Source organism: Castor canadensis, chromosome 17 (assembly GCF_047511655.1).
Source record: "Castor canadensis chromosome 17, mCasCan1.hap1v2, whole genome shotgun sequence".
In the NCBI taxonomy this organism is placed as follows: domain Eukaryota; kingdom Metazoa; phylum Chordata; class Mammalia; order Rodentia; family Castoridae; genus Castor; species Castor canadensis.
The window spans coordinates 17,360,455-17,371,999 of NC_133402.1; the positions used below are offsets into that span (position 1 = coordinate 17,360,455).

The window sequence follows — 11,545 nt, forward strand, 5'->3', positions numbered from 1 at the left end:
CCGTGGTTTTGAACTCAGGCAGTCTGGTTTGAGCACTAAGTCATTAATTGATGCTGTCTCTCATTAACTGAAGGTTAAAAATGCTGTGTGTGTGTGTGTGTGTGTGTGTGTGTGTATTTTTTTTTTTTTTGATGGGGCTAGGGTTTGAACTCAGGGCTTCTCATTTGCAAAGCAAGCACTCACACCTCCAGATTACATATAATTGCATATACTAAAAGGGTCTTGCTCTTTTCTCTGTAGCCCAGTCTGGCCTATAACTCATTGTGTAATCCTGACTGGCCTTGAACTCATGATCCTCCAATATTTTTTATAGTACCAACATTATCCCTGGATGATAGAGAAAGAATCTGAGGTTTTAGTGATAAAGGAATTTAGCCAAATGATAGAGTGAAAGATTCAAACCCAGGTCTGCCACCCCCCAAAGTGTGCTGATGGAGTGGTTGTATGGAAATGGAATGAGGCCCAAGAAATGATTATGGAAGGGAAATGGGCTCAGAGCCTGGGGCTGAGCAGAGGGAAGAGAGGAGAGAAAGAGGGAGGCCCTAAAGCAGAATCCACTCATTCAAGAACTACTTGCAGGTGCCAGCACCAAGCCCTGTTCTAGGTCACTGTGATGAACAGGATCGCCCAATAGAGAAATAGGAAGAACGAACAGACCCACAAATGAGACCATTTCACATGGGACTAAGTACGGGTGTGAAAATAAACCTGTATAGCGGGGAGGAGGCAAGTTTTGTGGCTCTGGAGGGGCGAGTGAAGAAGGGGGCCTGGGGTGTGACCACTACCTTCCTGGCTGGGGGACTGCCTGCCGCCTCCACAGACACCCATGCTTCACTGCCCACCAGGCCCCTGCCTGCCCCAGCATCCCCTGCGCGGTGAAGCTGGGTGCCCCGGGGAGCCTGGCCACCATGCCACCTCCTCTCCTCTTCTCCTTCGTCCTCTTCCTGACCCCCATGGGGGTCAGGTCCCAGAAACCAGTGCTGGTGGCAGTGGAAGGTATGTCCAGAGGGCAAAGGGGAAAGGAGTTGGGGCTGGAAGCCTGGGTTGTGGTGGGGTGTCCTCGGCTGAGTAACTTACTCTCTCTGAGCCTCCATTTTCTTACTTGGAAAGTTCCGGGAGGAGTTGGAAGAACTCTGGGGCTTATGTATGCCCAGCTTTGTTTTCTGAGGAGAAAAGGGGACTGTGGCTCCTCTCTCTTTCTCTCTCTCTTTCTCTCTACAGAGGGAGATGATGCTGTGTTGCCCTGCCTTCAGGTTTCCCCAGATACTACTGCCTCTAAGAACCTGACCTGGTATCGGGGGAACCAGTCAGCACCCTTCTTAGAGTTGAGCTTGGGGGTACCGGGCCTGGGCATCCGGTTGGGGCCCATGGGCACCCTGCTACTCATCTTCAATGTCTCGGACCAGAACGGAGGCTTCTATCTGTGCCAGCCTGGGCCCCCTTCTCAGGATGCCCAGCAGCCTGGCTGGACAGTGAGCGTGGAGGGCAGCGGTGAGGCTGAGCTGGGCAGGGGTGGGGGACTGGATGAGAAGAGGGGGCCTGCCATGGCCTGCAGCCAAAGTGGGGCTGGAGGGAGGGGCTGGAGAGGCCAAGGACCTGGTTCCAGGCAGCAGGCTCCTGGGACTTCCTGACTCAACTCCTGGTGTCTCTCTGTCTCCCCGTACTGTCGGAGTCCCTGTCTCTCTGTCTCTGTTTCTCTTTGTCTCTGACTTTCTGGGTCTCTGTATCTCTCTCTCTCTTCTATGTCTGTTTGGGTTCTCTTCCTAGGAGAGCTGTTCCGGTGGAATGCTTCAGACTTTGGGGACCTAGGCTGTGGCCTGGAGAACAGATCCTCAGAGAGTCCCAGACTCTCTTCTGGTCACCCCAACAGGTCCTGGCTATATGTGTGGGACAAAGGCCACCCCAAGACCTGGGGAGCAGAGCCTGTGTGTACCCCACAGAGGGAAAGACTGAACCAGAGCTTCAACCAAGGTAAGAGAATGGCTGGGGAGATGCCAGGAAGTGGGGTTCAAGGGTAGAGATGGTGATGAAAATCTGGAGGGTCTTGGGGGGAGAAGATCCCTAGGATTACAGTTACCCTTCCCTGTCTCTCTCTGCTCTAGACCTCACTGTGACCTCTGGCTCCACACTCTGGATGTCCTGTGGGGTGCCCCCTGCTTCTGTAGCCAGGAGCTCTGTCTCCTGGACCCATGTGCACCCCAAGAAGCCTACCATCCCATTGCTAAGCCTAAACCTGGGGGAAGATCCCCCAGGAAGAGAGATGTGGATCCTGAGGTATCATCTGTTACTGCCCCAGGCTACGGGTAAAGATACCGGTACCTATTATTGTCACCGTGAAAACATGACCGTCGAGATACACCTGAAGGTCACTGCCCAGCCAGGTGGGGTTCCTCCCCATCATGGGGCATCTGTGTAGGGCACTGGAAGAACTGGCTAGGATCAGCCTCATCCCAACCCCCAATTGTTACACTGAACACAACATCAACTCCAGCTCTTTTCTCCTTGCTTCTGAGAACCAATTGTTCCATGTCCTTTCCTGCCATTGGCAGTCGCTCCTTTCCATGTTCATGGAGTCTTCCTTCCCTGCTTTTCTGTTAGAGCCCTGGATCTTCTCACTCCTCTGCACGCTCTTCTCATTTGACCTCCTATATGCCCATGGGTCACCATGCCTTGGTGACTCCACTCTAGGCTCCATACACCCCAATTGCAGCCATCTCTTGGAATGGCCTTTGGTGTCCCATGGACACCACAGCCTCACGATGTAAAAAAATCAAACTTAACATCTTTCCAGAGTATTAGTCTTCTGAGTGGCCCTGCATAAGTGAAAATGCCACCATTTGCCACTTGTTCAACCTAGGAGCCTGCACATCCTTCCTTTTCCGCACCCTACCCATCAGTAAGTCACAATGTCCTCCCCATTCTGTGTCCTTAGTACAAGCTTCCATTCCAGTCCTCAAACTCAACCTCAATTTCTACTCCAATGACCTTAGCAATGGACAGGATCCCAGATTTAACCTTTCAAACTCACCAGTGCCTTTCACCTTGACTGTGATTGTTCTTAACTGCTGCAGTCTTCTTCTTCTTCTTTTTTTTTTTTTGGCGGTACTGGGATTTGAACTGAGGGCTTTGCATTTGCTAGGCAGGCGCTCTACCAAGTGAGTCACTCCTCCAGCCCTTAACTGCATCAGTAAGCTCCCTTTAATCCATCCTTTGTACATGATTTGCCCAATAGATCCTGCTCCATGACTATGCCAGGCTCTGTGGCACAGTCCTTGTCCTCCTGGGACATGGTTTCTTAGAGGGAGGGAGGAGAGTCTTCCTCATAGCTTGGGACTTTGTGCCTGTATTTTGCTTTTGTCCTTAGATGTATGGTCCCTTGAGTTCTTGAGGTTGGGAAGTAAGATGCAGCCTGGGACCCTTGTCTCATTCCTTTTTCCCTTAATAGCATTGCGCTGGCTGCTGAGGTCTCGTGGCTGGATAGTCCCAGTTGTGACTTTGGCTTATCTCATCTTCTGCCTGAGTTCCCTGATAGCTTTTCTTTATCTTAGACAAGGTGAGTCACGTCCCCCCAGTGGGTTTTCCCAAACCCTACACCATCTTCCTCAAGATAAGCTCACAATGGCCAGCCATTTTTCTCTCCTCTCATCCCTTCCCCACAAGTTCTGCAACCCTGCTCTCTACTCCTCTAATGTCTCTCAAACCTCCCCAGCCCCTGGGAATTTGAACTGCCTCTTCCCAATTGACTCAAGCACCCCAGCACCCCACCACACTCAAACCCTTCCCTTGCTAGGCAGCACCTCCTCTGATCACCTCTTTTAAATCCCACCAGCCCTGATCCTGAGGAGGAAAAGAAAGCGAATGACAGATCCCACCAGGAGGTAAGGCAGCCCCTCCCTCTCTTTCACTAGATACTCTGCACTTGGAATTTCTTCTGCCGGGGGAGGGGGTGGGGCGGGGAGGGTGTCTGCCCCATCTCTACCGGCTGAAATACTGCCCAAGTGAGTGATCCCAGACTCCTCTGTAGGCCGTCTCAGCACAGAAAGCAAGTCACAGTGACCCCGTTTTTACTCTAAGAGCCTGGACAAAGACTCAATCCTGAGTGTGTTCCCTAGTCCCTTCCAGATCTAGCCTCATAGTGCACCTCCTCTTCTCCTGCCAGGTTCTACAAAGTGACGCCTCCCCCAGGAAACGGGACCCAAAATCAGTACGGGAACGTGCTATCCCTTCCCATGTCCACCTCTGGCACTGGTAAGTGGCACCTTGAGGTCTCTGACCCAGGCACACCCACTCCAAACTATAGCTCCGCCCTGGCGTTAGAGCTCTGCCCATCGTCCTCATCCTCCAATCCCCTGAGCGCTAAGCTCAGCATTCCTCCCCCAGAACGCAGATGTGGCTCCGCCCCCAGGGCCAAGCCCCGCCTCTGACTCTCGTAGCCCCGCCCCCAGGCTCAGTGCCTTAAATCCAGGTCCAGGGCAGAATCTCCCTGCAGAACTTGAGACCACTGCCATAGCTTTTGATCTGGCCCCTATGGTGCAGAACCGGGTACACAGACCCAGAGTATCCTCTTCCCTGCCCGCCCTGTCTCTGATGATCCCCTTCCCACGTGCTTACCAGGACGAGCCCAGCGTTGGGCGGCAGGCCTGGGGGGCGCTGCCCGGTCCTATGGAAACCCACGCAGCAGTGTCCAGGAGGTTAGTGCGGTCGAGCCCCGGAGCCCCACTGAAGCAGGTGAGTGAGAGAGTCGTTCCTCATGGGGTGTGTGTGCCAGGAATAGTGCACTGCAGCTGGAGGAGGACGTGACTCAGTTCTCCACCCTTGTCCCCAAATCCAGGGCTGGAAGAAGAGGAAGGAGAAGCCTATGAGGAGCCGGACAGTGAAGAGGGCTCTGAGTTCTATGAAAACGACTCCAACCTTGGGCAGGACCAGCTCTCCCAGGGTAAGGCTGCCCTCCCAGGGTTGGTCGCTCCGTCTTCCCAATTGTGGGTGGGTGGACCCTCGCTGGATACCCTTCTTTCTCTGACAGATGGCAGTGGCTATGAGAACCCTGAGGACGGGCCGTTGGGTCCTGAGGATGAGGACTCTTTCTCGAACGGTAATTTGGGGGTCCTTTTGGGTCCTCATGGCTGTGGGGTCCTAGTAGGCCAGAATGATCTCTGGAGCTCTCTTTCTTTTACCGCAGCTGAGTCTTATGAGAACGATGATGGAGAGCTGGTCCAGCCAGTCACCAGGACAGTAGGTGTGTGAGAGGATGGTCACATTCCTGGGGAGGGGGTCAGAGGCCTGGAGGAATAGTGACTCCCCTCTTCCTTTCCAGACTTCTTGAGCCCCCATGGGTCTGCCTGGGACCCCAGCCGTGAAGCAACCTCCCTTGGTGAGAGATGCTGATGACCAGCATAGGGGTGCCCAGCTTGGTCCACCCTCAGCTATGACACCAGACCCAACCTTGACCTGACTCTGACCCCAAACCCAAGCCTAACTCTGACTTTAAATGAGTGGGGGTTTTGTTGTTGGTGGTGGTGGTTTGTTTTGGTTTGGTTTTAAGTCAGGGTCTCACTATGTAGCCCAGGCTGGCTTTGAACTTGTGATCATCCTGTCTCATCTCCTGAGTGCTGATCTTAGATTTGACTCCTAACTATAACCTCAACACTGATCCCATGTCCAATCCTGATCCACAGACTTCATACCATACCTAACCTTGAACATCAACATTGACCCCAATGAACTCCAACCCAGACTTTGACCTCCACCTCTCATCCCAGTCCCAGTGCAAACGTCATCCATAACCCCAACTGTCTCTACAACTATCTCATCACCGTGACTTTGCACCCTCCCAATACTGTTCTTGACCCTTTCTTTGACCATGGCCATAATCTAACCACATGTAACCCTGACTGTTCAACTAAGCAGGGCCCCAGACCTGAAGTTGACCTAACTACTCCTTCTAAAACAATGTGGGCAAGTCTCCACCTTCCCAGACTCCCTCCTTATGCTAGGTGGCATTTCCCTTCTTCAAGTTCCCAGCAAGGCTCCTAGGTCTCCAATTCTCCCTCCCCTGCCCACGCAGGGTCCCAGTCCTATGAGGACATGAGAGGGATGCTGTATGCAGCCCCCCAGCTCCGCTCACTTCGGTCTGGTGCCAGTCATGAGGAAGGTGGGTGCTTCTGCTGCTGTCACAGGTTATCCTGTGGGCTGACTTCTCTCCCAGCCTCCTTCCAGCCCTACTTACTTTTTACTCCTTCCTGGCCCTCCCTAGACGCAGACTCTTATGAGAACATGGACAATTCTGACGAGCCAGAACCAACTTGGATAGGAGGGGACCACATGGGGGCCTGGAGTACCAGGTGACCCCCCCACCCCGGGTGACCAGGTAAGCTAGGAACTACCCCGAGGAAAGAGGGAGATGGAGGGAGTTCAGGGATGGCAGTGGGTGCTGGCTTTCAGGGAGAGAGAAGGTAGGGGTTCATAGAGTCTGGGAGCAGATCCCTGACCCCTCCTCATTCCCATTTCTTCTACATAGCTTGGGCTTCTTCAGGCCCCAAGATCCACACCTAACTCAGAAATCTGGGGTCCCCAAACAGATGGTGCCAACCTCTGGAGCGACAGTGCTTGAGTATGTGTGTGTGTATGTGTGTGTGCACATGTGTGTGCCCTGAAACTTCCTTCCCACCCATTTTGCTTTCCAGAAATAAACTCAATGAGCTCTTTCAATCCTACAAAGCAGTGCCTTTGTGGAAGGGTGGGAAGGGTGAGGTTGGGATGCTCAGGTCCCCTCCCAAATCCCCAGAGGAGGGGGTGCTGCATTCTACACACAACACTGCTTCTCCCACCTGTGGCCTGCTGGGCTTTCACCATTTCCCCAATCTTCCTGCCGCCACCTTAGTGCTTGCATCAGCCTCATCTCTGCCATGCAGTGATTCAGTACGGTTCATTCAATTGTTATAATCTGGGTGCCTCGGGAAGAAGAAACAGGGCAGCAACTTACAGTCTAGTGAGAACACACCTGGGATCAGGGAGTGTTTTTTTATTTTTATATTTATGGGACTAAAGTTTGTGTAGCCTTATTATTATTATTATTATTATTATTTTGGTGGTACTGGGGCTCAAACTCATGGCTTCACACTTGCTAGTCAGGCACTCCTCCAGCCTGGGAGTATTTATTTGTTGAGCACCAGGTATCAATTAAATCATATAATCCTCACAATAACCTCACTAGGCGCTTATTATATGCCAGGATTTATCAAAGTACATTGTGTATATCTTCTGTATATTTTATGTATGATATTGTAAAATATGTGCACACATATGCATACATATTTTTTGGTGGTCCTGGGAGTTGAACTAACTCAAGGCCTTGTACTTGCTAGGCGGTGCTCTACCAGGTCTTTTTGCTTCAGATATGTTTCGAATAGGGTCTCACATTTATGCCTAGGTTGACCAGGACCTCGAGCCTCTTATTCACATTCCTGAGTAGCTGGGATGACAGGTGTGCACCATCATACCCAGCTTTTACTGGTTGAGATGGGTTTTTTTTTATTGTTTTATTATTCATATGTGCATACAAGGCTTGGTTCATTGAGATGGGGTTTTTGTGGACTCTTTCAGCCAGGTCTTGAGCTCGCAGGCTGAAGTGATCTTCCTGCCTCAGCATCCTGGGTAACTAGGCATATGCCACTCTGTCTTACCATCATTTTTTCATCCTGGAAGTCAAACCCAGGGTCTCACACATGCTAAGCACAGGCTGTACCAAGTTACACCCTCAGCCCCATGAAATATGTATTTGGCCCTCACTGTTCCTGGTGTGCAACTCTTAAAATCCCTACAATCTTGGAAGTACTCCTTTTTGTATGCTGGTTAGTTGGTGATGGCTGGCAACCCCAGGTAGCCTCAGGACGGGGCACATCACTGGAAAGACAGGACAGAAATAGAGGGTTGGGACTTTCTGCCCCAGGAAGGGTAAAAGGGCTGAAGATTCAGTTGATCACCAATGGCCAGTGATGCAACCTATCAGACCTACCTAATGGAGCCTCCATAGAAACCCAAAAGGGTGAGGTAGGAGGGTGGCAAGTTCAAGGCCAGCCTGGGCTAAATGTTGAGATCCTGTCTCAAAAATAAAAACAAAAGGGCAGGGTTTGGGGAGCTGCTTTTTTTTTTTGTTCTTTTTGGTGGAGTCAGAGTTTGAATTTAGGACTTCATGCCTGCAAAGCAGGCACTTTTCTACTTGAGCCACACCTCTCCTCCATTTTGCTCTGGTTGTTTTGGAGATGGGATCCTGTGACCTATTTACCTGGGCAGGCCTTGAATCGCAATTCTCTCGATCTGAAACTCCCAAGTAGCTAGGATTACAGGCGTGAGCCACCAGTGCCTGGCTTCTCATCTTTTTAATGGAGTGAATTCTCCCCTGGTTTCATGGTCTCCATGGAAGGTTTCTTTGACTTTACCAGTGGGAGTCCCTTGAGTTCCTGGGCCTTACTGCCTCCCCCTGGGGCCAGCTTGCTTTGGCTTCTGTTGCAGTCTTACTGGCTACACAGGTTTCTGAGTTTTATTCATGAGTTTCTCGGAGCAGGTTTCACACAAGAGGTTTGGGTTGCATCCAGGCCACTCTTGTGGAAGCCTTAGGATCCTGATTGTCCAAGATGGCTTTTTCTGTGGATGGGCTGTTAGGGCTCACTTCCATGTTGCATGCTGGGGTCTGAGCAATGATTTTTTAACTCCATCGTCTGTGCCCACATGAGATAAGCAAGTCTCTCTTGGTTCCTGGCTTTGGGCACAAAGTCTAGTTTTAGCTCTGCTATTCCTGGGCCTTGGGCTTGACCTTTGCCCCCAGGTGGGTATTAAAATGCCAATCCCCACTCTCCCACATGGTAGCTTTGATTCCTTTTTTTTGGTGGTGCTGGCGTTTGAACCCATGGCTTAGCACATGCTAGGAAGGCACTCTTAACACTTGAGCTACTCTGCCAGTCCCTTTGATTCCTTCTTTGTTTCTGGCACCAAGAAGATTCTGTTTTGCTTTTGAGCTCAAGTGTTAAGTTGGCTGGGGCATAGGTCAGTGGTAATGTGCTTGCCTAGCATGGGTGAGGCTCTGGATTCAATTTCCTAGCACTGAAAAAAAAGAAAAAACAAACAAAAGCCTCCAAAACAAATGCAAACTCCCAAGCACACTCCTTATATTTTCTACATGTGTTTGGGGTTTAAGGTGTAAACCCTTAGCATCTACTTGAATACAAGTCTCTGTGGTTCAAAAACAAAATAACAATAACAAAAACGTCTGGGTCTGGCCAGACGGACAACAACCATTATCCACATACTCACATGCCAGAACCCCTCCTACCTGTCATCTGTCACCCAGCCTGCTTTCTTCACTTCAGTTCCTGCCTGGATCAAAGCATCCTCCCTTCCTGAGGTCATATCTCAGTCTCCTCTGTTCCCCTGGTAACCAGCCAGGGAATGGCAATGACCTAGGGACTCAGGAGAAAAGAGTTCCCCGGGGAGCTAGGGCTGGAATGGCACCATGCTGACCCCAGTCCAGTGCAGACTCTTTGGGTTTGAATCTTACCCCTTCCTAGCTGGAGGACTCAAGGTCTTTGTGCAGAAGTTTTCTGGTCTGTGAAATAAGAATGATAATAATAGCTTCTTCCTTAATGAGTCTTTTTCAGCACTGGGATTTGAACTCAGGCCTTGCACTTGCTAGGCAGGTGCTCTACCATTTGAGCCATACCCTAGCCCTTTTCACTTTAGTTATTTTTTAAATACAGTCTCACATTTATGCCCTGCCAGCCTGGACCGTGATCCTCTTGCCCAGCTCTTTTTTTTCTTTTTCTTTTGCAGTGCTGGGATGGTGAATACCAGGGAAGCTCTCTGTCGCTGACCTACAAACCCAGCCCCTTAATGAGTAAATGACTCATAAGACACATGCCCATGGCATAGTAAGCACTCAAATATTAGTTATTATCATTATTTGGCATTTATTAAAGATTTGTTGCACAGCTGGGTGCCAGTGGCTCACACCCATAATCCTGGCAATTCAGGAGACAGAGATCAGGAGGATTGTGGTTCAAAGCCAGCTGGGGCCAATAGTTCACCAGACCCTATCTAGAAAAAAAATTTAAAAAAAGATTTACTGCATAATGGCACCAGAGTCATTATACAGTGATCTGCCCCCAAGGAGCCACATTCTAGAGTTTCCCACCTTCCTGTCCCATGCTTTGAGTTTGGGGCAGGTCAAAAAATAGCCAACACAAAAAGGGCTGGCTGAGTGGCTCAAATGGTAGAGCACCTGCGTAGCAATCATAAAGCCCTGAGTTCAGACCCCAGTACAAAAAATAAAATAAAATCCTGAGCTAAGGAAAGAAATGGGTTCAGGGTTTCTGAGGAAGGTGGGTGACCTGACAGAAACCCTCTGTGTAGTTTAGTTTTCTAATGTAGATTTCCTTGACAGGTGTCTGCTCTATTGAAGGAGGACTTCCCAGAGCTATTCCTGTATCTGCATTTCTCTGCACAGCCATCTTGAAATATGCCAAAGAAGCATATTGGGGGGAGGATATTGATGTATTTTGTTCTCCCATCTGGGATTTTGGGACAGTCTCTATGCCTCCATCCTGGCTACAAAGATCTCCTGGGGATTGGGATGTCCTTGGAGTCCCCTCCACAGTCCAGGAAAAGTGCACCATCTGCTGGTGACTTGCGCGCCTTCAGTCCTGACCTGTACTGAGTCAGCATGGAGGAGCTAAGGTTTGGGTCGATGGAGTTGGGGCATATGTGTGCAAAATATCATTGTGGCCCTGCTGCAGAGGTGTCTGAGATGGGATATGGGCACGGTCAAGATGCTATTCTGTGCCTGGCATCGTGGGTCATGTCTGTAATCCCAGCACTGGGGGGAGACTGAGACAGGAATATCTTGAGTTCAAAGCCAACTTGGGTTACATAGGGAGACCCTGTTTCAAAACAACAACAACAAAAGAACGAAAAAGAAAAAAGTGTTGGGCTGGCAGAGTGGCTCAAGTCACAAGAGTGCCTTCCTAGCAAGCAGCGAGGCCCTGAGTTCAAACACCAGTGCCAGCAAAAAAAAAAAAAAAAAAAGAAAAAGAAAAAAGTGGTGTTCTGGTAGAATGTGTGAGGTACAAGTGAATACCATGCATGAGCGACATGTGTGCGCCTTCTGCCTATGATGTGAAGGATAGTGTGGATGTGTGAGTTGTCGGGGTTATGCAATTGGAGGCAAAATGGGAGCTGTGAAGTGTGGAAGGGGTGTGTTTGTGTTGTTTGGAAGACACCTAGTGTCTGGTGTGACACCATTTGCATGAACTGTGGATGGGTGTGTTGGAGAATATAATTAAAACCCAAAAATCTGTGGTGTGCAGTGGCTCATGCCTTTAATCCTGGTTACTTGGGAAGTAGAGATTGGAAGGGTTGCAGTTCCATGCCAGCCTGGGCAAGATGTTAGTGAGACCGCATCTCAACAAACAAGCCTGGATTGTTGGTGTGAATCTGTCATCACAGCTACCTAGGAAGTGTAAATAGGAGGATTGGGTCTAGGCCTGTCCAGGCA

At 50.2% G+C, this 11,545-nt stretch overlaps 1 protein-coding gene across 4 annotated transcripts; it reads left to right on the plus strand.

Moving 5' to 3' along the window:
- Positions 1 to 747: 747 nt before the first annotated feature.
- Cd19 (CD19 molecule) lies at positions 748 to 10,956 on the plus strand. Of its 4 annotated transcripts, none has more exons than XM_074059278.1 (15): positions 749 to 996; positions 1,222 to 1,491; positions 1,768 to 1,971; positions 2,103 to 2,381; positions 3,446 to 3,553; positions 3,830 to 3,878; positions 4,160 to 4,248; positions 4,615 to 4,728; positions 4,832 to 4,936; positions 5,024 to 5,092; positions 5,180 to 5,236; positions 5,315 to 5,371; positions 6,065 to 6,151; positions 6,254 to 6,367; positions 10,436 to 10,956. In XM_074059278.1, exons 1-14 carry the CDS (start codon positions 909 to 911, stop codon positions 6,343 to 6,345), a joined length of 1,668 nt encoding a protein of 555 aa, XP_073915379.1. In that variant the 5' UTR covers positions 749 to 908; the 3' UTR covers positions 6,346 to 6,367; positions 10,436 to 10,956. The 4 variants fall into 4 exon arrangements, with proteins under 4 accessions (XP_073915381.1, XP_073915380.1, XP_073915379.1 ...); XM_020158039.2 differs by lacking the exon at positions 10,436 to 10,956 and adding an exon at positions 6,518 to 6,708; XM_074059280.1 differs by lacking the exon at positions 6,065 to 6,151 and having other exon boundaries at positions 748 to 996.
- Positions 10,957 to 11,545: the final 589 nt, after the last annotated feature.

What these genes read in the sequence shown, in the direction of transcription:
- Cd19 (XM_074059278.1), top strand. Translation starts at nt 909, where the DNA reads ATGCCACCTCCTCTCCTCTTCTCCTTCGTCCTCTTCCTGACCCCCATG. An exon ending in CCGGAGCCCCACTGAAGCAG is followed by an intron (nt 4,729 to 4,831) that starts GTGAGTGAGAGA and finishes CCCCAAATCCAG; the next exon opens with GGCTGGAAGAAGAGGAAGGA. An exon ending in CCGTGAAGCAACCTCCCTTG is followed by an intron (nt 5,372 to 6,064) that starts GTGAGAGATGCT and finishes CTGCCCACGCAG; the next exon opens with GGTCCCAGTCCTATGAGGAC.